The 23,849-nt window shown below is 27.0% G+C and overlaps 2 protein-coding genes across 2 annotated transcripts; both read left to right on the top strand.

The window, feature by feature from the left end:
* Positions 1-4,553: 4,553 nt before the first annotated feature.
* Positions 4,554-7,186, top strand: LOC105254615. Its single transcript, XM_025409479.1, has 3 exons — positions 4,554-4,700; positions 4,884-5,186; positions 5,410-7,186. Exons 2-3 carry the CDS (start codon positions 4,951-4,953, stop codon positions 6,905-6,907), a joined length of 1,734 nt encoding a protein of 577 aa, XP_025265264.1. The 5' UTR covers positions 4,554-4,700; positions 4,884-4,950; the 3' UTR covers positions 6,908-7,186.
* A 5,888-nt stretch (positions 7,187-13,074) lies between these two features.
* LOC112638225 (proto-oncogene tyrosine-protein kinase ROS-like) lies at positions 13,075-23,590 on the top strand. Its single transcript, XM_025409472.1, has 11 exons — positions 13,075-13,242; positions 16,772-16,913; positions 17,473-17,566; positions 17,995-18,315; positions 18,493-18,807; positions 20,157-20,353; positions 21,706-21,810; positions 21,992-22,170; positions 22,436-22,539; positions 22,590-22,905; positions 23,151-23,590. The coding sequence occupies exons 1-11, from the start codon at positions 13,096-13,098 to the stop codon at positions 23,496-23,498; spliced, it is 2,268 nt and encodes a 755-aa protein (XP_025265257.1). The 5' UTR covers positions 13,075-13,095; the 3' UTR covers positions 23,499-23,590.
* The last annotated feature ends 259 nt before the right edge of the window (positions 23,591-23,849 follow it).

The following is a 23,849-nucleotide window of genomic DNA, read 5'->3' on the forward strand; positions in this document are numbered from 1 at the left end:
AAATATGTCACGAAAGGAGACCGAAGCAACATAGAATTATTTTCAATTATATTTCACGTAATTAAAGCGTTTATCACATTTTTTGGAAATAAAGTAATTGATTTATAGCGGGAAAAATGGGGAAATTGATTAGATGCACTAATGCACACTGATGCATAATAAACACTGATGCATAATAAACACTATATAAAATTACAATAGTAGAATTAAAATAATAAAGTAATTAATATTATAAATTTTTTTATTGTATTATATTATATATATATATATATATATATATATATATATATATTAAGTATATTATATTAAGTTAATATTAACTAAAGTTATATTAAATAAGTTATATATTATATTATAAGTTTATTCAATGCGAATAATGATAATAATAGCTCGTACAATTAATTATATTATTTATTTTAGTTATGTATGTGCTACTGTAAATTTTTACTTATTTGTACTAATATAAAAACGGTACTACGTTACGTATCGTTTGATTCAATCTGCATTATGTGAATATACAGAAAACGTATAAATCGTTGTTTTTTTAAATCCATTATTACTTTTCTTATAATCAGAATATCTCCTTATATTAAACAAATGCTTCTTATGCCAAAGAGAAGATACTTAGAAATAAATTAATAATTAAAATGTTTATAATAAAATTTATTAAACAATTATATATACATATAATTATTTTTATTTATACATAAAACTATTTTTGTTTTATATATAACTTTTTTGTCAAACAATTTTTAAAGACTTTAATTCTTTTTAAAATAACGCGAGTATCTCCGTGGAGAAAAATAAATTACAACGGAAGCAGCTAATAGAACGTCGTAGCACCACGTGATGAGATTGATCGTTCTAAGTCAATTACTATTGTGACTGCTAACCACATCATTCTAAGTCAGTTACTATTACGACTGCTAGCCGAAACGCACTATCGCCTTACTTATCGTTTGATTCAAACTGAGTTTTAAAGAATTTATCGAAAATATATGTATATATATATGAATTAATATCAATTTGATTAATACATCAGAATTAGTAGAGTGAGAAAAACAATTAATTCAGGATTCAACGGAAATCGATTGAGTGCAAACGTTTACGAAAAATGCAAATTATGTTTGGAACAATATTATGTATTTTATTGATAGGTTTAATACTGACAAAAGCAACTAACACGCCGAAGGTTAATATCACTTCAAACATCCTTCAAGAAGAAAATGTTTCCATGCGTCCGGAATTAAATTTCACGCAGGTAAGAGATATTTTCGTTTAATTAAGAAACAATTGAATGTTACTGCAGTTAGTAGTGTAACTAAACATGAATGAAAATAAATTATATATTCTACATATAATAAGATAAGATAACATAAAACAATTCAATATGAAAGAAAAAAGTATGTACGATGTTGTAAAAAAAGATGGATAATGTTTCGAAATTTTGTTTACAAATGGATGTTATATAGTATATTAAATTTAATTAAAACAGTGTTTTAAAATTTGACTGTATTATTTTGTCTCTCTCTCTTTCTCTCTTTCTCTCCCTCTCTTTTTCTATATATATATAATTATTGTTTAAAAATAACAATTTTTAAAATTAATGAAGTTTTCTGTCTATTATCTGTTATTATATTCCATACTTTCTACATTATTATATACATACGATAGCACTTCAACAGATTTTTATGTTATTTTTCTTTAATGTTTAAAATTTCCTTATTTTCCTACATATATATAATAATATTTATTGATATATAGTAAGCTTTATACTAATGTAAATTTTATTTTATGAAATTAATTTAGAAAGATAGCATCATTTCTTTGTGTTGTTAAGAATAATTATACAGGATATCCCATTTTAAAAGTTCCACCCTCATAACTTTTTTAATTTTGATTGTAGAAAAAAATGTTTCAGACAAAAGTTGTATGGTTTTAAGGGGCACATAAAACGGTGTCATTTGTTTGACATTAAAGAGTCATCTGAAAGTCATTCTTTATAAAAAAGACACATAATTGTTTCGAAGAAAAAATATAATATAATTAATTAAATAATTAATAAAATATAATATAATTAAATATAATATAATATAAGTATATAATATATAAAAATAAATTATATAATATAATATAATTTGCAATTAACAATTACATATTTTTTCTTAAAAATAAATGTGTGTTTTCTACATCAATTAATTCCTCTCATTATTTTGTACATAAAAGTATTAAGGTAAGATAATCGAAAAATAAATATTTCACAAGATATTTTACGGTTTATGTAAAATTAAGAAATGATTTCAAGCCTCATAATTCGGAAAGTACTTAATGAAAACTAATTTAATTATAGTGTTTTGGAAAACTCTCGAGATGAGTTATAAAAATATGTAAAAGCACATAGAGTGTCCCATTTAAAAAGTTGGAGGTGACTTCCCGTGGCATTCAGGTGACTCTTCAAGGTCAAACTAATAGCACCGTCTTATGTGCCCCTTAAAACCATACAACTTTTGTGTGAAACATTTTTTTCTACAATCAAAATTAAAAAAGTTATGAGGGTGGAACTTTTAAAATGGGACACCCGGTACAGAGCTACTAAATATCGAGATAGAAAATCTGTCTAATGAAAAAAATCATTTCTTAAACTTTCTTCAAATTGTATCTATTAACGCTAATATTTCGATCGACAATATATTCAATAACAATCACTAGAATTTATATTAATTTTCATTGTGCATATATCCATTTGTATACAATTATGTTCACATATATTTATAGAGGCATTATCGGTTTATACTATCGATTTATTCTATCATTTCCAGGATTTGTTTGTGTTAAAAATATAACGACAATAGAGAATAAAATACTTGACAAGGTTAAAAATAAAGAATTTATATAATTTCTAACACTGATACTTAATAACTGTAAAGAAACAATATTTTTAACCATTTTATTCTTGAAGTACAAACATTAATGAAACTTTAGTAATATCGGCAAACTTTTGAAAAGAAATTTGAGTTACAATAGAGCTAAATAACCTATCGTGAGAAAGAATGAAATCGTTAAACTAAATAGATTTAATAATTGCAAACAGCTACACTTTCGCTTGTACTACTTGCTAAAAGCTGTTATGAAGCCTCATTGACTCTCGTTAACCTACCCAATTTCGTTGATTGACATGAGTTATGTTTGGTATACAAGATGTCTTAAAAAAAAATAAATATAAATTATATGATATTGAATACATCACATTTAATTTATATCATTTAGGAATGGTGTATATCAAACTGGTATTATTAAGAAAACAAAAAACGAATGGCAATTTTTCGTTTAATAATTTATATAATTTAACAATAAAAGCACCAGAAACAACCGATACTTCAACAATATTCACCTAATTCTTTTCGTATGTTATATTACGTGTTATATTTTATGAAGGATATTTCAATGTCCGAAGAAAGTGATCATCATATATTAAATTTCAAATCTGACCGAAGTTCTGATAGTACCGTGAGAAATAAGCGAGAAGTCGATGAAGTTACACTTGCAGATATTTCTATCATCCCAAAATCTATCGGTAAGTTGCAGAAAAATACATAAAACATTAATAACAAAATCTCTGACGAAAAAGTGTAAATATAATTTAAATTCAAGAGAAAGTGGAAATCAAATTTAAAAATATATTTTATTAGTGAAAGGAATATAAATTCTATTCCATCCAAAAAGGAAATAGAAAAGCATAATATAAACATAACATTGTACATAAAAATTGTCATGATTTAAGGTAAAGTCAATTTTATTAATTTGCTACTTTGTTTTGAAGCAAATATCATACTTTTGATTTTTTAAGCTGTAGGAATTTATCGAAAAATACTTGTCATCTTATTAAAAATTATTTATTCATTTTTGCCATCGATTAAGGTTTACTTCCTAAATCTTAAATGACGCAAAAAATTCTTATATTATTTTTTTAAAGGTCAATACTGTGCTAATTTCTATATTTGGTAGTTTACATTTATTTTTTCTCTTTCCTTAATTTTCACATTAAATTGTTTTTTTCTGATTTACTGAGATAATCCACTTAATCTTATATATAATTATGTTAATATGTACGATCCAAAAATCTGTAGAAAGCAGTTTGGACAAGCCAATCTCTCTCAGAGCATTCATACAATTCGACAATCAATTCGCAGAAAAAGTAAACGACATTTTTGTGACATTGAGGTGAAGAATCTAAATTCTCAGTTTGTATTCTTTCATTTTTGTCTCTTTTTCTTAAATTCAACATAGACACATAGAAACGTTAAATCTGTTATAATATTACTAAATATAAAAAGACTAAAATGTTATTCTTTTGCAGATGGAACCAACCTAACTTTACTGATAAAATAATACACAGGGTACACAGTGCAATGTTTCTTCATCGAGGATTTAAAAGAGATTCAAATCTGCGACGATAAAAATATCACAACTACAAAATTGGAGCACACGGTGCACAACCTGACGTTTAACACAACATATTATTTTCGAGTACGTGCGCATACTAAAATTGTTGCTGGTCCTTACACGGATTTAATCAATGTGTCGACTACACATGAAAATCCAATACCTAAATTATTATTTACAACGGATGAAGATGAAGGTGGAAAGATCGAAATATGGGACTTGGATTTAAACAATACTAATTTCGTAAATTTTACAAAGTACGTATACTGATAAAAAAAAAGTTATAATTATCATAAATTATTTTTACACTAACTATAAAATTAAAGTTATTATTAATATGCACAATTTTATTATTATCAACATTATAGTAGTAATAATTATAAAATTAGAAATCTCGACTATAATTTTTTTACCATACAATTATAGCTCCTTTTTTTCAGATATGTAAAAAATGTCGCTTATTTGATACAAGATTATAGAATTTATTGGGGTGACGGTGGAGATCTAATGACATTGAAGATCAATGAAAATAATATTACAAAAATAGCTAGCTTTCATAATACTCTACATAATCTCTGCATTGACTGGGTAGCGAGAAATCTATATTTCAGCTATTACGATTCAGGCTACTGTCATATTGTAAAGTTTGACTTAACAATGTGGGAAAATGGCATAATTAAATTTGATGAGATTCTCAAAGCAAGAATTCCTATCAACTATTTAAATGTATCACCGTCTATGGGGTACGTATACTACCGTTCACCTGAAAAAATAATTTTCCATTAAAGATTCATGCAAATTTGTAATTTTTCTATAATTTTACATGGTTTTATAATTAAGATCATAAGGAAAAAATATAATAAGTTATTATATAATTATAAGAATTTCGAATATTTACTACATACAAGTTTCTGTTTTTGTTAGAAAAATGTTTTATAATGAGTAAAATAATTACATATTTTTTAGAATTTTATATTATATATCACAATTTTGGACGAGGGGAGAAGATTTAAAAATGATAAAAACTGATCTCGATGGAATAATCGAGCAAATTGTATCGATAAATGAATCTTTTTGCCATTCAAAATTTTATCATTATTTTCGTGATCATGAGTTCAATGATATGATAATTGATAACATGAATAATGAGAAGCCGTTAATTTACTGGATAAGTGTTCATTATATATTTGTGACAGACATTGACATTTCTATGTGCAATACAATTTTACACAACAAAAACATGCGTGATAACATCCTATTCCAATCAATGACGATTGACAAAACAAACATCTACATTTTACCATGTATATTGGACTACGACATAATTCCATATATATATGTTTTGAAAAAGAAATATGCAAGTCTCAAGAGCGTAAATGCAGCCGAATATGTTGAAAAGACAATAATAAGAAGATCATATGAAATGTCTTATAAAATTTATGCTTTTGATAAATCTGTACAACCATATTCTCCATCCATATCAATGAGATGTCTGACACCTTATGAAAAAGTTTATAATTTTGAGAAGGTAAATGCAACGGCAAACAGCATTATTGTAAATTTTCCGATGTCGGCTGTAAAGAGTGGATGCAAAAGATATAATTTACCAACTACTATATATACTATCTCTGTAAGCCATTGTTTAGACAATAACCTCAACAAGTCTGAAGAATTCAATGTGCTGACGGGCGAGCGATATTACGAGATTCAAACCTTAACACCATTTACAGAGTACAAGTTGAAGTTTACTTTAAGCAATGTTTACTTTGATCAATTATCAATAACTCCATTCGATTCGAATGTGATATCAGTAAAAACTAATTCGGGCAAGCTTAATGCACCAGAAAACATAAGTGTTCTAGCTTTGACGCCTACTATAGCAGTTGTTCATTGGACGCCACCCAAGAAATTGAACTGCATAAGCGTGACCTACGAAGTGCATTGGAAGTCAGTTATATTAATGAACGGCACGCAACAAAAGAGCAAACAAGTTATTAATGTGCCGAAACGTATGGCAGATGGCAGATTTTTCACAAAGATTAACTTGTCGCTACCAGTACAAAATTATTTGATATACGTGCGTGTGTATCCAATTAATTTCAGCGATTTCTACAACGAGAGTTTAAACGAGATCGTTCACATACCCTCAGAACCAAACAATATTACTTTGAGCGGGGTCAACATAAATAGCATGAACATTTCATGGATCTCCAACATTAATTCGACGATCTTTTTTACACTAGAGTACAAAGATATTGCAGCAGAAAAGTGGCAAACAATGAATTATATTAAAATGAATTGTAACAATGAAATAACATACCATGTCAAAAATTTACAATCGGGAACTTTATACAAGTTTCGTTTGATATTGAGATATCTTGAATATGAAGAAAATTTTATATGGCCGGCTGATGAAAGATTTATTTTTTCAACACTTGATAAGCAAACGAAGATACACATATAACACAATAGGGTTGCGGATATATTGAAGAATAATTTCATTGAAACATTCCAACATTGCAAATCGATTGCGAAAATCTGCTGAGTTATTGTTATAAGATTGTGATGAGAAAGAAAGAGAAGTTAAAGTGTCCGCATTTTGCAATGAAATAATATTACAGTGTAATATATTGGAAAGAATGTAACGTTACTGCAACCATTTAATAACATTACGTATAAAATATTTTTGTTTTTGATGAATGAATATCTTGGAAACATTTAATTAAATTAAAAAGTTTGATATAAATACTAATTTGCGATATCTGAGATATATTGCAAAATTATTTTTAAACATAATATCATATAACATAAAATGTTATATTTTTATACAAAATTGCTGTAAACTATTACTTACGAATCACTTTCTTTTATTTTAAATGTTTTATACTCTTATAATGGGTATTTTATACACATTTATGTATTAGTTATAGAATTAATTATACATTTCTAATTACATTTTTATTTAAAAATTTAAAAAATCCGTTATAATTATATATATTTGCATGTGAAAAGTACAGAAAAATACATAGAAAAATATAATGATAGATATAATAATATATATTCTTAATATAATAAAAAGATATATTATCGTTCAAAATTAATATCGTACATGAAGTGAAAATATATCATAAAATATATTTTAACATTGATATAAAATGTTATCTATATTTTAATAAAAAAATAGCAATGCTTATCTTTAGCTTAGAATTATATTTACTCGACTGATATTATTTGTATCAATAATTCATTTGACTACTGCAAAAAAGTAAAATTCATCGCATATACACAAATATAAAAAAATATATTATTACATTATTTTTATAGATAAATTAAATAGTGTTATAGTTCTAAAATGTTTTCAAAATATAAATATTCTATTTTTATCTTCTACTTTTATCGTTGTAAGTATATTTGATGTAGGTGTGGACTTTAATTGTAGATTATACAAATATATCTGATATAATATCTAGAGATTTAATGAAAATAGTAATTTACTTATATATAACTAAACGAATCAATTTACCAAAAACCAGTAAATTTTATAATACATATTATTACATAATTAAGTCGAAATTTTATAAAATATAAAAGTATATCGACAACGCAGAGGTAATAATGAACAATTTTTGTCTTCAACAATGACCGATTTAGAATTGGCGATTCTACATGAAGTACCTTGCCGAAACACTCTGGATGAATGTGCGATAACTAAAATTGCACGAAATCAAATTACATTTACAAAACTTCTTGATAGTGGCGCATTTGGAATGGTAAAAATTAACTTTTTTCAAGCAATGTATCAAATTAATTTCTGGATCGACAAAACAGATATGTATTTTCTAATAAAGATATAAATTACATGAATTTTTATAATAGATTACAAGTAATATAAAATTTACATGAGACAACAAGCATGCCGTTTATTATATATTTTTTATTGAATTATTTAATATAAAGCAAAATATAATATTATTTGACATTAAACTATACATTTTCTAATAAAGTACGTATGTAAATTTGTGTGAAATATTTCGCAGGTATTTTAAGAAAAGGTGAAGGAGTTAGAAAAATCGGGCACAGAGATATCCGTTGCAATAAAAACGCTTCAAAAAGATGTTTCATTCCATGAGAAAAAGAAATTGTTCAAGGAAGCCAAGCTTATGAATCATTTTCAACACAAACATATATTAAGATTGTTGGGCGTTTGTTTAGATGGAGATTCTCCGTTACTAGTGTTGGAATTGATGGAAACTGATGATCTGTTAAAATATTTGAGAGAATGTCGAAATTTGCAAGCGTCAGATTCGTTTGCTCTGCGTTTGCAAGATTTGTTCGCCATGTGCTAAAATGTTGCGCGAGGTTATTGCTACTTGGAAGAGATGTGTTTCATATATGGAGATCTATCATGTCTCAATTGTTTAGTATTTTCGAGAAATCGAAAGAATCGTGTCATCAAAATTGGAGATTTTGAGCTAGCTAAAGGTATCTACAAGGATGATTATTATCGCGTGGTAAATACAATTATGAAAAAAATTAAGGATTAAAAAATGAATTCTTTTAAAAATATTTTCCATTTTTTATCATATTAGTATCGTGCATTGTTTCTTTACGTAATATAGAATATAAATAGTTTTTATTTATATATAGCAAGAGATAAATTAAGGTTTTAGATTTTGCACGTATTCTAAAAATGAATAATCAGAACATAAATTTTTAAAATCATGTTTTAGGAAGGAGAACGTTGGTTTCCTATTCGCTGGATAGCACCCGAATCTTTGATAATTGAAATATTTACTTCTCAAAGCGATGTTTGGTCATTTGGGGTATTAATGTGGGAAATTACATCGTTGGGTGAGCAACCTTATAGTGCCAAGGCTAATGGAGAAGTGATAAATTATGTACGTGCTGGAGGCAGGTTGCCAATGACTCTTAACTATCCGTCACCAATGTACCAGTTGCTGCGTTGCTGGAACACAGTGGATGCCAGACCAAATTTTAATCTTTGTCTGAAAAATATTATAGCATTTAGAAAGAACATAGAAGATGCCTTATTGAGTCCAGTCGATACTATTTAGCCAGTCGATACTATTTACTATATAGCCGATATAATTAAATTAATGTTTATCTTATTTTCCAAACGATTCAATAAATCTTAATGTAGAAAAAATATTTTTAGGATATTTCTAAATTGATTCTTATTTTTAGGTTTGATCTTAATATTATATGTATCAATGAAAGTAAAAGAAATTTTGTAATCTTACCTTCCATAAAATTTTGATTATTATTAAAAAATATCACAACAACTTAATAAATCTTAATACAGAAAAAATATTTCTAGGATATTTTTAAATTGATTCTGATCTGATTATTTTTAGGTTTAATATTAATGTTACATGTATCAATGAAAATTAAATTTTGTAATATTACTTTCCATACAATTTTGATTATTATTAAAACATATCACATTCGTTTTCATGATTGTACAAAATCAAATAATGATGATATATCTTATTTGTGTTTTTGAGTAATCGAAGCGAAATCTAATGATTGCGGTTATAATATATATGTACAAACAATATTTTTTCAACTTGGGAATATAATTAATTTTCGATATTATATATAACCGATAATTACAAACTGATTGTAAAATTTATGAGTGAAAGAGGAAACGCGTATAATATCCTCTATAATTAGTTGTAAATATATAAATATAATAATTATTTTTGAATTTATAACAGTTATCATGAATGAACTTTTTGCATCTTTCGTGATAAGTATATACATATATTATATCTTTTTATTTATTTATTCATTTTATATTCAAATTATATTGATGATTACAAAAGTATGCAGTTGTACAGGGTGTTTCCGCAACATACACATCTTTAAGTCTGGTTGCCTGACTGCCCACCGTCAGGCGCATGCTTTATTGGGCTCGCAGAATAAGATTAGAATGCGAATTCGGCGAAGAGTAAAGAAAAGGAAATCAACTTTTATCATTCTGTTATAGTGAACAGTTGCGAAATTTAATAATATAGATAAAATATATTTAATAATATAGATTATAATAATATATAATAATATATAATATATATAATATATAATAATATATAATAATATATAAAAATTTAATAATATAGATACAATACATTTAATAATATATAGAGAAAATAATATATAGGGAATGTGTGTCCTCCACATAGTTTATTTGTTATTTAATATAGGTTATAACATATTATTAATTTAGATTATTACACTTTATTTAATTATAATATTTAATAATATATATTAATAATGTACATATTTTAATAATGTAAATAAAATTTAACAAATAAATTTAAACAAAAAAATTAATTAATTAATAAAACATGAAAAATAATAATGAAATTATAATGAAAAATATTTTTGGTCTTTAAATATAATATAATAAATTATAATAATTGTTCAATATAAACAACCATTTTCTTCTAAACATAGAGTAATTCTGCGCATGAAATTTTCTCTCACTCGTCTTAGCATGAGAGGAGTGATCTATGCACACGCATTACGAATACTGTTTTTAAGAATTTCTGCATTTTCCGGCAGGGTTTAGTAAACTTTATTTTTTAAGAAATCCCACATGAGAAAGTCCGTGGGTGTGAGATCCGGAGAGCGTGGTGGCCATTCCTGAAAACCATGAAGTCCGATCCATCTTCCAGAAAATTTTTGATTTATAATGGTTCTTGCCAAAATAAAAGTGTGAACGCCATGTCCGTCTTGTTAAAATATTATTTCCCTCCTGTTAGCTAGTGACACATCTTCAAGGTGTTTAAGCCGATGGAATAAAAAATTTGCATAATAATCTGCATTGCCTTGAATAAATTCGGGACGATAATGTGATCCCCTACTATTCCTAGCCACACATTTATAGCCCATCTGCCTTAAATGTTTACTTCCTTCATACAATGTGGATTATGCTGCGCATAATGATGCTCATTATGTCTGTTTTTGCATCCGTCACTTTTAAAAATTGCCTCGTCACTCCAGAGAATATTTTTCAAAAATATATCGTTTCCGACATTGAAATTCACCTGCGTAAATCGATTATAAATTATTAGTATAAAGTTGACGACTGATGTCCATCGACATTAAAACGTTTGATATGTTGCAACAAAAAAATAGAAAATAAATTTTTAAATATAACTATACTAATATAAATATACTTACGTGTTCAATAACCCATTCACAAAAATTTATTCGTCGTAGCATATCACCAGGTATGAGATCGTATGTTGTATGTCATTTAAATGGATGTAAACACAGGGAATATTTAATAATTTTATGAATGGTAACCTGATTCATGTTTAAATCTGCGGCGGCTGCTCTTGTGCTTATATGAGAATTTGTTATAACAACCTCTTGAACAGCATCAATTATAACATACAGTTGTTTTTAAGAAAAAATATGGAATTGTTAATTGCAAATTACATATTTTTCTTAGAAATAACTATGTGTTTTCTTTACACTAATTGATTCCTCTCATTATTTTGTACTTAAAAGTATTAAGGTAAGATAATCGAAACATGAATATTTTACATGATATTTTATGGTTTATGTAAAATTAAGAAATGATTTCAAGCTTTATACGTCGAAAAGTACTTGATGAAAAAACACTTTATTATAGTATTTTGGAAAGCTCTCGACATAAGCTATAAGAATATGCAATAAAAAATAGGTGGTTCCATTTAAGAAATTAAAGGTATTTTTGACCTGAAATTAACGATGCCATCCAAGATCAAACCAATGACACCATCTTATGTTCCCCTCAAAACCATACAATTTTTGTTGAAAACGTTTTTCTCTAAAATGTTTAGTTTTTGAAAGAAAAGGAGTGTACGGATGGTCTAGAACACCCTGTATATATCTTTTTTGTCAAATAATTTTTATAGATTTTAATTCTCTTTGAAATAACGCGAGTATCTCCGTGGAGAAAAATAAATTACAACGGAAGCCGCTAATAAAACGTCATTGCACCACATGATTGATCATTCAAAGTCAGTTACTATTATGACGCTAGATAAAACGCATTACCGCGTTACTTATCGTTTGATTCAAACTGCATCATATGAATATCACAAAAAATTGTGTACGAATAGTGGATGTTAAAAGCATACGTAGTAACACAATTGTATATAATAACACAATCGTACGAACGAATTGTCATAATTATATATTTAATAAAACCTTAGATGTAATAAATATTCAAGTGAATTCGATTACACGCTGCGTGTGCTTGAATGATATGTGGCTGAAAATGTTACAAGATCTCTAATTCTATAACTTCTCTGATCGTTTGTAATTTGATTGTGGTTATTTTTTTATCGACGTCTTTTTACTTTAATATTAATAAAAAAAAGCTGATAATAATTATATTCCTTTGTTTGCTAGATATATATTGTAATCGCGACCATAAAGAGAAAGATCTAAAAAAACATAATTATTAAGAAGATAATAACTTACGATTCGTTAAAACTGAGTTTTAAGGAATTTATTGAAAATAAATTTATATATATGAATTAATGTCAATTGATTAACACATCAGAATTAGTAGAGTGAGAAAAACATTAACTGAGAATTCAACGGAAACTGATTGAGTGCAAACGTTTACGAAAAATGCAAATCATGTTTGGAACAATTTTCTGTGTTTTATTGAAAGATTTAGTATTGACAAAGGCAACTATCACACTGAAGGATTTTACCACTTCAAATATCCTCCAACAAGAAAATGTTTCCATGCGTCCGGAGTTAAATTTTACGCAGGTAAAAGATATTTTCGTTTGATTAAGAAACAATTAAATGTTTGCAGTTAGTAGTGTAACTAAACATGAATGAAAATAAATTATATATTCTACATATAATAAGATAAGATAAAATAAAATAATTCAATATGAAAAAAAAAGTATGTACGATGTTGTAAAAAAAGATGGATAAAGTATATATATATATATATATATATATATATATATATATATAAAATAATTATTTCTAAAAATAACAATTATTAAAATAAATGAAGTGTGTCTACTATCTGCTACATTAATATACACATACGATGGCACTTCAACAGATTTTTATATTATTTTTCTTCAATTTTTAAAATTTCTTTATTTTCCTATATATATATATATATATGTATATATATATATATTATATATATATTATATATATATATATTATATATATATATATATATATTATATATATATATATATATATATATATATATATAATATTTATTGATGTAAAGAAAGCTTTATATTAATGTAAATTTTATTTTATAAAATTAATTTAGAAAGTTAGCATCATTTCTTTGTGTTTAGAAAAATTATATAACGGGAGCTACTAAATATCGAGATAGAAAATTTATCTGATAAAAAAATCATTCATCAAACATTCTTCAAGTTGTATCTATCAACGCTAATACTTCGATCGACAATATATTCAACAACTATCGCTAGAATTTATATTAATTTTCATTGTACATATATCCATTTATATACAATTATATACACATATTCTTATCGAGACATTATCGGTTTATACTATCGGTTTATATTTATTGTTTGGTGAATTTGTTTGTGTTAAAAATATAACAAACATTCGAAAGAATTCGGGAAAAAACTTGACAAGGTAATAAATAAAAGAATTTATATAATTCTATGACTAATATTTAATAACTGTAAAGAAACAATATTTTTAATCTTTTTATTCTTGAAGTACAAACATTAATAAAACTTTAGTAATGTCGGCAAATTTTTAAAAAGAAATATGAGTTACGGTATAATTGAATAGAGTTAACCAAGCTATCGTGAGAAAGAATCAAATCGTGAGACAAAATTGTTTTAATAATTGCAAAGAGCTACACTTTCACTTGTACTTGATAAAAGCTGTTATGAATCCTCATTGACTCTCGTTATCCTATTGATTGATTTTTTTTTGACATGAGTTATGTTTGATATACAAGATGCCTTAAAAAAAATAAATAAAAAATAGATTTTATGATATTGTTACGTCCGGTGGACTCCACGATTCTTTTCTTTCTTCAAAATGATACCGTGAAAGAAAAATCAAGGATCGGTTTGCATTTGAAGCACAAAACAATCCTTGTTCGAATAATGATAGCACATAGAAAAACGGAACCTAACCCGCGTATATAATCATTTAATCCTAATATTGAGAATGGCCAGTCGAGATAGCGCTAAAGAAACTTTAAATTAACTTTTGAATTATGAGACTCGGAAGTATATGAAATTCGAACCATTCGTATCCATGGTTATAACTTGATTTATCTTAGAGATTTTAAACAAAGAGCCTGTGGTCCTCGAGAAATTGATCAGAAGTAAACATAAATTAATATTGCACGTTCGACAGGGCATTCTCAATCATCACGCGATAAGATAATCAGCTCTTCGCTCCCACTCTCTACTGGATGGAGCTAAATCTCGAGCAAAAGGGCTTAACCAATTAGAATCTTAAGACACTTCTCTCTTATTGAAAAGCTAACTCCTTGGCCCTAAGAAGGGAGTAATAGAAATCATTTGATTCGATTTTTAAAGATTCCCACCATCCAGTAAGGAGGAGGAGCAACTACCTTAAAAAATGCAAGCGCAAGGTGCGAGCACTCTCTTGGTCTCTAGTTCATTAGTTCATTAAGTTCTCTAGTTCATTAGTTCACTTCCTATCTAGTTTACTAAGCGTTCACTAATAAGTACTAACTAGCACTATAAGCAGTACAGTTGACAGCTCCAGTCAAGATTCAGCCATTCAATTTTAACATTATATAGCCTCGGGGATCCTTTTTTTGCATTATGCAATTAAGTTATTAATTTGTTTTATATCACAGTGAAAATGATTTTGTTAACATTTAATTGTGCATCATGTGAAATTTCTGATGAGCATCCCCACTACTCGGCTCTTCATGTTATAAACCTCCGACTTCAGCCATTGCAAGTTTATCAACGCACTTATTTTTATGATCCCAACGAGTTGTGAGTAAATTTGAATAATTTCTATTTTCTCCCTTTCCCATATCTTACTATCTCATAATTTAAAAATCTATGTCTGACTAATAATTTTAAACAATTAATAATCATTAAATTTTTATTAATTACTATCAATCCTTGTCTCACCTCTTCTCCAGTCTTATTCCTAGTTCTTTATAATTCGCCTAGAATCTCCGCAAGGCGGTTCGTGAATAATTTACCTGTTCGTCGAGAATCTCCGCAAGGCGATTCACGAACATTTCCTTGTTCGTTGAGAATCTCCGCAAGGCGATTCACGAACATTTCCTTGTTCGTTGAGAATCTCCGCAAGGCGATTCATGAACAATTCCTTGATTTTCAATTCCTTTTAATTGCCTTTTTTGATTTATTTATCAACAATTCGTATTGTTTTCTATCTTTATATTTCGTTTAAGCCCTCCTTTATACATATTTAACTCTTCATTTCTATTTTTCTTTACTCCCTTTCATTTTCTTTTAATTTCCCATTCCTTGCATTATTAATATTTTTTTTTCTTTTTCTTTCTTCCCCTTTATATTATTTTCCTATGTATTATCACTACTTTGGGAGAAATCATTGAAATAGATGAATAATTTTCAAACTTAGACTTGGCGAATCTTTTATCTTAATTTTATTATTGTATTTTAATTTGGATCTGTGTTTCGCCGAATTTAGAAAATTTTAATTTTAACATACTCGAGAATATATACTCACGCACACATACTCACTCATGCATAACTACAACTGCTAAGATGTATTTTTCTTTCCTTATATTTTGTTTTATATAATATATGCTTTTTTTATTATTTAATGTAGAATTTAATTATTTAACCCGTTCTCTTCTCTAAACCCCGAGATCGCACTAGGTCCTATCCCGCGTAACAAGGATTAAATTCCTTTATCGAAATGGGACCACCGAACAAATAGGTGTAAAAACGCAGAGTTAAAGAGACCTTCGGTCGCTAACCTGTGTCAGGCCCTTCATATTTGTTCGATCTGATCCATACACACGCCCGAATAAAGTGTGTCACGGGGTAAGTTACTAAGTTACGTTCTTCCATACAGTCCATCTTTTCAGGGTATGGACGTAACAATATGAATAAAACTACATCACATTCAATTTATGTCATTTAGGAATGGTATATGTCAAACCGGTATTATAAGCAACCAAAAACAAATGGCAATTTTTTGTTTAATTTTATATATTATATAATTTACCATTAAAAGCCAGAAACAATCGCCTGAATGATATTCACTTAATTCTTTTTGTATGTTACACTTTATCAAGAATATTTCAATGTCCGAGAAAAGTGATCATCATATACTAAATATCAAATCTGACCGGAGTCATTCTGATAGTACTGTAAGAAATGAGCGGGAAGTCGATGAAGCGATACTTGCAAATATTTCTATCATCCCAGAATCTATTGGTAAGTTGCAGAAAAATGCATAAAACATTAATAACAAAATCTCTGATGAAAAAGTGTAAATATAATTTAAATTCAAGAGAAAGTGGAAATTAAATCTAAAAATATCTTCCAGTATTGAAAAGAATATAAATTCTAATTCTGCCCTAAAAAGAAACAGAAAAGCATAATATAAACATAATATTGTACATAAAAATTGTTATAATTTAAGATAAAATCAATTTTATTAATAAGTTACTCTCTTTTAAAGCAGTCGCAAATATTATACTTCTCACTTCTTAAGCTATAGGAATTTTTCGAAAAGTACTTATTATTTTAGTAAAAGTTATTTATTCGTTTTTGCCATGAGTTAACGATTACTTTTCTAAATCTTAAATGACGCAAAAAATTCTTATATTATTTTTTTAAGGATCAATACTGTGCTAATTTCCATATTTTGTATTTATATTTATTTTTTCTCTTTCCTTTATTTTCACATTAAATTGTTCTTTCTGATTTACTGAGATAATCCACTTAATCTTATATATAACTGTGTTAATGTGTACGATCTGAAAATCTTTAGAAAGCAGTTTGGACAAGCCAACATCTCTCAGAGCATTTGTACAATATGACAGTCAATTTACAGAAAAAGTAAACGACATTTTTGTGACATTGAGGTAAGAAATCTAAATTCTCAGTTTGTTGTCTTTCATTTTTCTTTCTTTTTCTTAAATTCAACTATGTAAATATATCAAAATGATAATTCTGTTATAATTTTGTTAAAATACAAAATGGCTCAAAATTATTTGAATTTATTATTTTAATTTATTTTAATTTAATTTTAATTTATTTTTTAATGACATCTCGAACATTGAAACGGATCTTGATAAGATCGAAACGTACGTATTTATTATTTTCTGTTCACTCGAATCAATTTTTTCAGACATATTTTTTATATTTTTATATCTGACTGATTATTAATATATTATGTCTCTTACTTAGAGTCTTTATTATTATTTCGACTTTTTTACGCTCTAACATCTTGCGCCACGTTCTTTTAGCCTTCCTTTTTATTTCGTTTTGCTAAAATTTTATGTTTTTACAGATGGAACCAACCAGAATTTGCCGATGAAATAATACAAGTGTACCAAGTGCAGTGTTCTTTCTTCGAGGACTTTAAAGAAACCTGCGACGATAAAAATATCACAGCTACAAAATTGGAGCACACGGTGCACAATCTATCATCTAACACGACATATTATTTTCGAGTACGTGCGCATACTAAAATTGTTGCTGGTCCTTACACGGATTTAATCAATGTGTCGACTACACATGAAAATCCAATACCTAAATTATTACTCATAACGGATCTAGATACGAAAATATTGGACGTGGATTTAAACGTTACTAATTTCGTAATGCAAGCGTACGTATACTAATAAAAAATAGTTCTAATTATCATAAATTTTTTTTAACACTAACTATAAAGTTAAAGTTATTATTATTATGCACAAGTTTATTATTATCAACATTATAGTAGGCATAACTATAAAATTAGAAATCTCGACTATAATTTTTTATCATACAATTATAATCTTTTCAGATATAGATCCATTGTTTTTGCAAGATATGTCACTTATTTGATACAAGAACATAGAATTTATTGGAGTAACGGAAAAGATCTACTGACATTGAAGATTAATGAAAATAATATCACAAAAATTGCTAGCTTTCCTAATACTCTACATAATCTCTGCATTGACTGGGTAGCAAGAAATTTATATTTCACCTATCAATGGTCAGGCTATTATATTGTAAAGTTTGACTTAACAATGTGGGAAAATGGCATAATTAAATTTAATGAGATTCTCGAAGAAGACATTCCAATCCATTATTTAAATGTATCACCGTTTATGGGGTACGTTTACTACCTGAAAAAATAATTTTCCATTAAAGATTTATGCAAATTTGTACTATAATTTTTCTATAATTTTACGAGGTTTTATAATTAAGATCACAAGTAAAAAATATAATAAGTTATTATATTATTATAAGAATTTCGAATTTTTACTACATACAAGTTTCTGTTTTTGTTAGAATAATGTTTTATAATGAATAAAATAATTACATATTTTTTAGAATTTTATATTATATACAATTATGGGGAAACCATTTCAAAATAATAAAAACTGATTACGATGGAATAATCGAGCAAATTGTTTCGATAAATGCATCTTTTTGCTCTTCAAAACTTTATCATGCTGCTCGAACTTTCAAAGATATGATAATTGATAACATGAATAATTAGGAACCGTCAATTTACTGGTTAAGTGATGATTACATATTTGTGACAGACATTGACATTTCTATGTGCAATACAATTTTACACAACGAAAACATGCGTGATAACATCCTATTCAAATCTATGACGATTGACAAAACAAACATCTACATTTTACCATTTCGAGAACATTATAAGGCCATGTTTCCATATATGTACGTTTTGAAAAAGAAATATGCAAGTCTCAAGAGCGTAAATGCAGCTGAATATGTTGAAAAGACAATAATAGAAAAATCATATCAAATGTTTTATAAAATTTATGCTTTTGATAAATCTGTACAACCATATTCTCCAGCTATATCAATGAGATGTCTGACACCTTATGAAAAAGTTTACAATTTTGAGAATGTGTCTGCAACGGCAAACAGCATCTTTGTAAATCTTCCGGAGCCGGTTGTAAAGAGTGGATGCAAAAGATATAATTTACCGACTACTATATATACTATCTCTGTAAGCCAGCATTGTGTAGACAAAAATCTCAACAAGTCTGAAGAATTCAATGTGCAGACGTACGAGCGATATTACGAGATTCAGAACTTAACACCGTTTACAGAGTATAAGTTGAAATTTACTTTAAAAAATGTTTACTTTGATCAATTATCAATAAATCCATTCGATTCGAATGTGATACCAATAAAAATTAATTCGGGCAAGCTTAATGCACCAGAAAACATAAGTGTTTTAGTTTTGACGCCTACTATAGCAGTAGTTCATTGGATGCCATCCAAGAAATTAAACTGTGCGGGCCTGACTTACGAAGTGCGTTGGACGTCAATTATATTTGTGAACGGCATACAACAAAAGAGCAAACAATTTATTAATATGCCGAAACGTATGGTAGATGGCAGATTTTTCACAAAGATTAACTTGTCGCTACCAGTACAAGATTACTTGATATACGTGCGTGTGTACCCAATTAATTCAAGCGATTTGTACAACGAGAGTTTAAGCAAGATCGTTCACATATCCTCAGAACCAAACAATATTACTTTGGACGAGGTCGACATAAATAGCATGATCATTTCATGGATCTCCAACATTAATCTGACGATCTTTTGTATACTGGAATACAAAGAGATTGCAGCAGAAAAGTGGCAAACAATGAAGAATTTTAAAACGAATTGTAAAGATAAAGTAATATACTATGTCAAAAATTTACAATCGGGAACTTTATACCAGTTTCGCTTGATATTGAGATATCTCGAATATGAGGAAACTTTTATATGGCCGGCTGATGAAAGATTTATTTTTTCAACACGTAGCAGCAAACGTGGTAAACAAATGAAAATACCCATACAGCACAATAAGGTTGCGGATATATTGAAGAATAATTTCATTGAAACATTGCAATATTGCAAATCGAATGCGAAACTTTGCTAAGTTATTGTCATAAGATTGTGGTAAAGTTAAAGTGTTCGCTTTTTGCAATGAAATATTGTAGCAATATTACAGTGTAATATATTGGAAAGAATGCAACATTATTGCAACTATTTAATAACATTACGTATAAAATATTTTTATTTTTGATGAATGAATATCTTGCAAACATTTAATTAAATTACAAAGCTCGATCTAAATACTAGTTTACGATATCTAATATATTGCAAAATTATATTTAAACATAACATCATATAAAATAAAATGTTATATTTTTATACAAAATTGCTCTAAACTATTACTTACGAATCACTTTTTTTATTTTAAATGTTCTATATACTCTTATAATGGGTATTTTATACACATTTATATATTTATTATAGAATTAATTAAACATTCCTAATTAAATTTTTATTTAAAAATTTAAAAAATCCGTTATAATTATATATATTTGCATGTGAAAAGTACAGAAAAATGCATAGAAAAATATAATGATAGATATAATAATATATATTCTTAATATAATAAAAAGATATATTATTTTTGAAGATTAATATCGTATTCGTACATGAAGTCAAAATATATCATAAAATATATTTTAACATTGATATAAAATGTTATCTATATTTTAATGAAAAAATAACAAGGCTCTGTAGGTTAGAATTACTTTAATTTACTCGATATTATTTGTGTCAATAATTCATTTGACTTCTGCAAAAAAGTAAAATTCATCGCATATATACAGATATAAAAAAATGTATTATTACATTATTTTTATAGATAAATTAAAGAGTGTTATAGTTTTAAAGTGTTTTCAAAATATGAATATCATATTATTAATATCTAATTCACACTTTATTAATTTATATTTCTACAATATTTCCGTAATGTTGTAATTTGTAATATTGCAACATTGTTGCAAAGTAGTTGTAATATTTTGTGCTGCATAGATTATAATATTATGTGCTGATATTTTTTCGATATGAATAGGCCTAAAATTAAAAAAAATTAAATCTTATAATAAAGTTATAAGTAAAAATAAATTTGTAAAAATATACACACACAAAGATATTAAAATTATACTTTTGCTTAATCTAGATATTCCGAGCACTCCTGGAATAATAGCGAATAAATATGACTTATTATTGATGTTAAGTTTCATGGTTATAGTTCCTATAATCTGCGTTTTCTACATTTATCGTTGTAAGTATATTTGATGTAGAAGTCGACTTGAATTGTAGATTATACATATATATCTGATATCTAGAGATTTACTGAAAATAGTAATTTGCTTATATAAAATTAAACGAATATATTTACTAAAAAACGTAAGTAAAATTTATAATACATATTATTACATAATTAAATTGAAATTTTATAATAGTGTATCGTCAACGCAGAGGTAATAATGAACAATTTTTGTCTTCAACAATGACCGATATAGAATTGGCGATTCTACATGAAGTACCTTGGCGAAACACTCTGGATGAATGTGCGATAACTAAAATTGCACGAAATCAAATAACACTTACAAAACATCTTGGTAGCGGCGCATTCGGAACGGTAAAAATTAATTTTTTTCAAGCAATGTTTCAAATTAATTTTTGGATTAACAAAACAGATACATATTTTCTAATAAAGACATAAATTGCATGAATTTTTATAATAAATTATAAGTAATATAAAATTTACGTGAGACAACAAGCATGCATTTTATTATATATTTTTTATTGAATTATTTAATATAAAGTAAAATATAATATTACTTGACATTTAACTATATTTTCTAATGAAGTACGCATGTAAATTTGTCTGAAATATTTTGCAGGTGTTTCAAGGAAAGTTGAAGGACTTAGAAAAATCGGGCACAGATATATCCGTTGCAATAAAAACGCTTCGAAAAGATGCTTCTTCCCATGAGAAAGAGAAATTGTTAAAGGAAGCCAAGCTTATGAGTCATTTTCAACACAAACATTATTAAGATTGTTGGGCGCTTGTTTAGATGGAGATTCTCCGTTACTAGTGTTGGAATTGATGGAAACTGATTTGTTAAAATATTTGAGAGAATGTCGAAATTTGCAATCGTCAGATTCGCATGCTCTGCGTTTGCAAGATTTGTTCGCCATGTGCGAAGATGTTGCGCGAGGTTGTTGTTACTTGGAAAAGTTGCGTTTCATACATAGAGATCTAGCGTGTCGCAATTGTTTAGTATCTTCGAGAAATCGCGAGAATCGTATAATCAAAATTGGAGATTTTGGACTAGCTAGAGATATCTACAAGGATGATTATTATCGCATGGTAAATACAATTATGAAAAAAATTGAATAATTAAAAATTGAATTCTTTTTAAAATACTTTCCATTTTTTTATCCTAATAGTATTCTGCATTGTTTCTTTAAGTAATATATAATATAAATAGTTATAAAATATAAATAGTTTTTTATATACAGCAAGAGATAAATGAACGTTTTTTATTTTGCACATATTCTAAAAATGAACCACTTGAACCAGAAAAATAAAATTTTGTTTAAATCATGGTTTAGGAAGGAGAAGATTTGCATCCTATTCGCTGGAAGGCACCCGAATCTTTGATGATCAGAAAATTTACTTCTCAAAGAGATGTTTGGTCATTTGGGGTATTAATGTGGGAAATTACATCGTTGGGTGAGAAACCTTATAGTGCCAAGGCTAATCAAGAAGTGATAAATTATGTACGTGCTGGAGGCAGGTTGCCGATGACTCTTAACTGTCCGTCACCATTGTACCAGTTGATGCTACGTTGCTGGAGTGCAGCGGATGCTAGACCAAATTTCGAATTTTGTCTGAAAAATATTATAGCATTAAGAAAGAACATAGAAGATGCCTTACTAAGTCCAGTCGATACTATTTAGCCGATATATTTAAATTAATGTTTATCTTATTTTCCAAACGATTCAATAAATCTTAATGTACAAAAAATATTTCTAGGATATTTCTAAATTGAGTCTGATCTGATTATTTTTAGGTTTAATTTTAATGTTACATGTATCAATGAAAATTGTTTTAATGTTACATGTATCAATGAAAATTTTGTAATCTTACTTTCCATACAATTTTGATTATTATTAAAAAATATAACATCCGTTTTCATGATTGTACAAAATCAAATAATATGATGATATATCTAATTTGTGTTTTTGAGTGATCAAAGCGAAATTTTATGATTGTGATTATATATATGTATATGTTTAAACAATATTTTT

Source organism: Camponotus floridanus, unplaced genomic scaffold (genome assembly GCF_003227725.1).
Source record: "Camponotus floridanus strain SB8 unplaced genomic scaffold, Cflo_v7.5 scaffold268, whole genome shotgun sequence".
NCBI classification, from domain to species: domain Eukaryota; kingdom Metazoa; phylum Arthropoda; class Insecta; order Hymenoptera; family Formicidae; genus Camponotus; species Camponotus floridanus.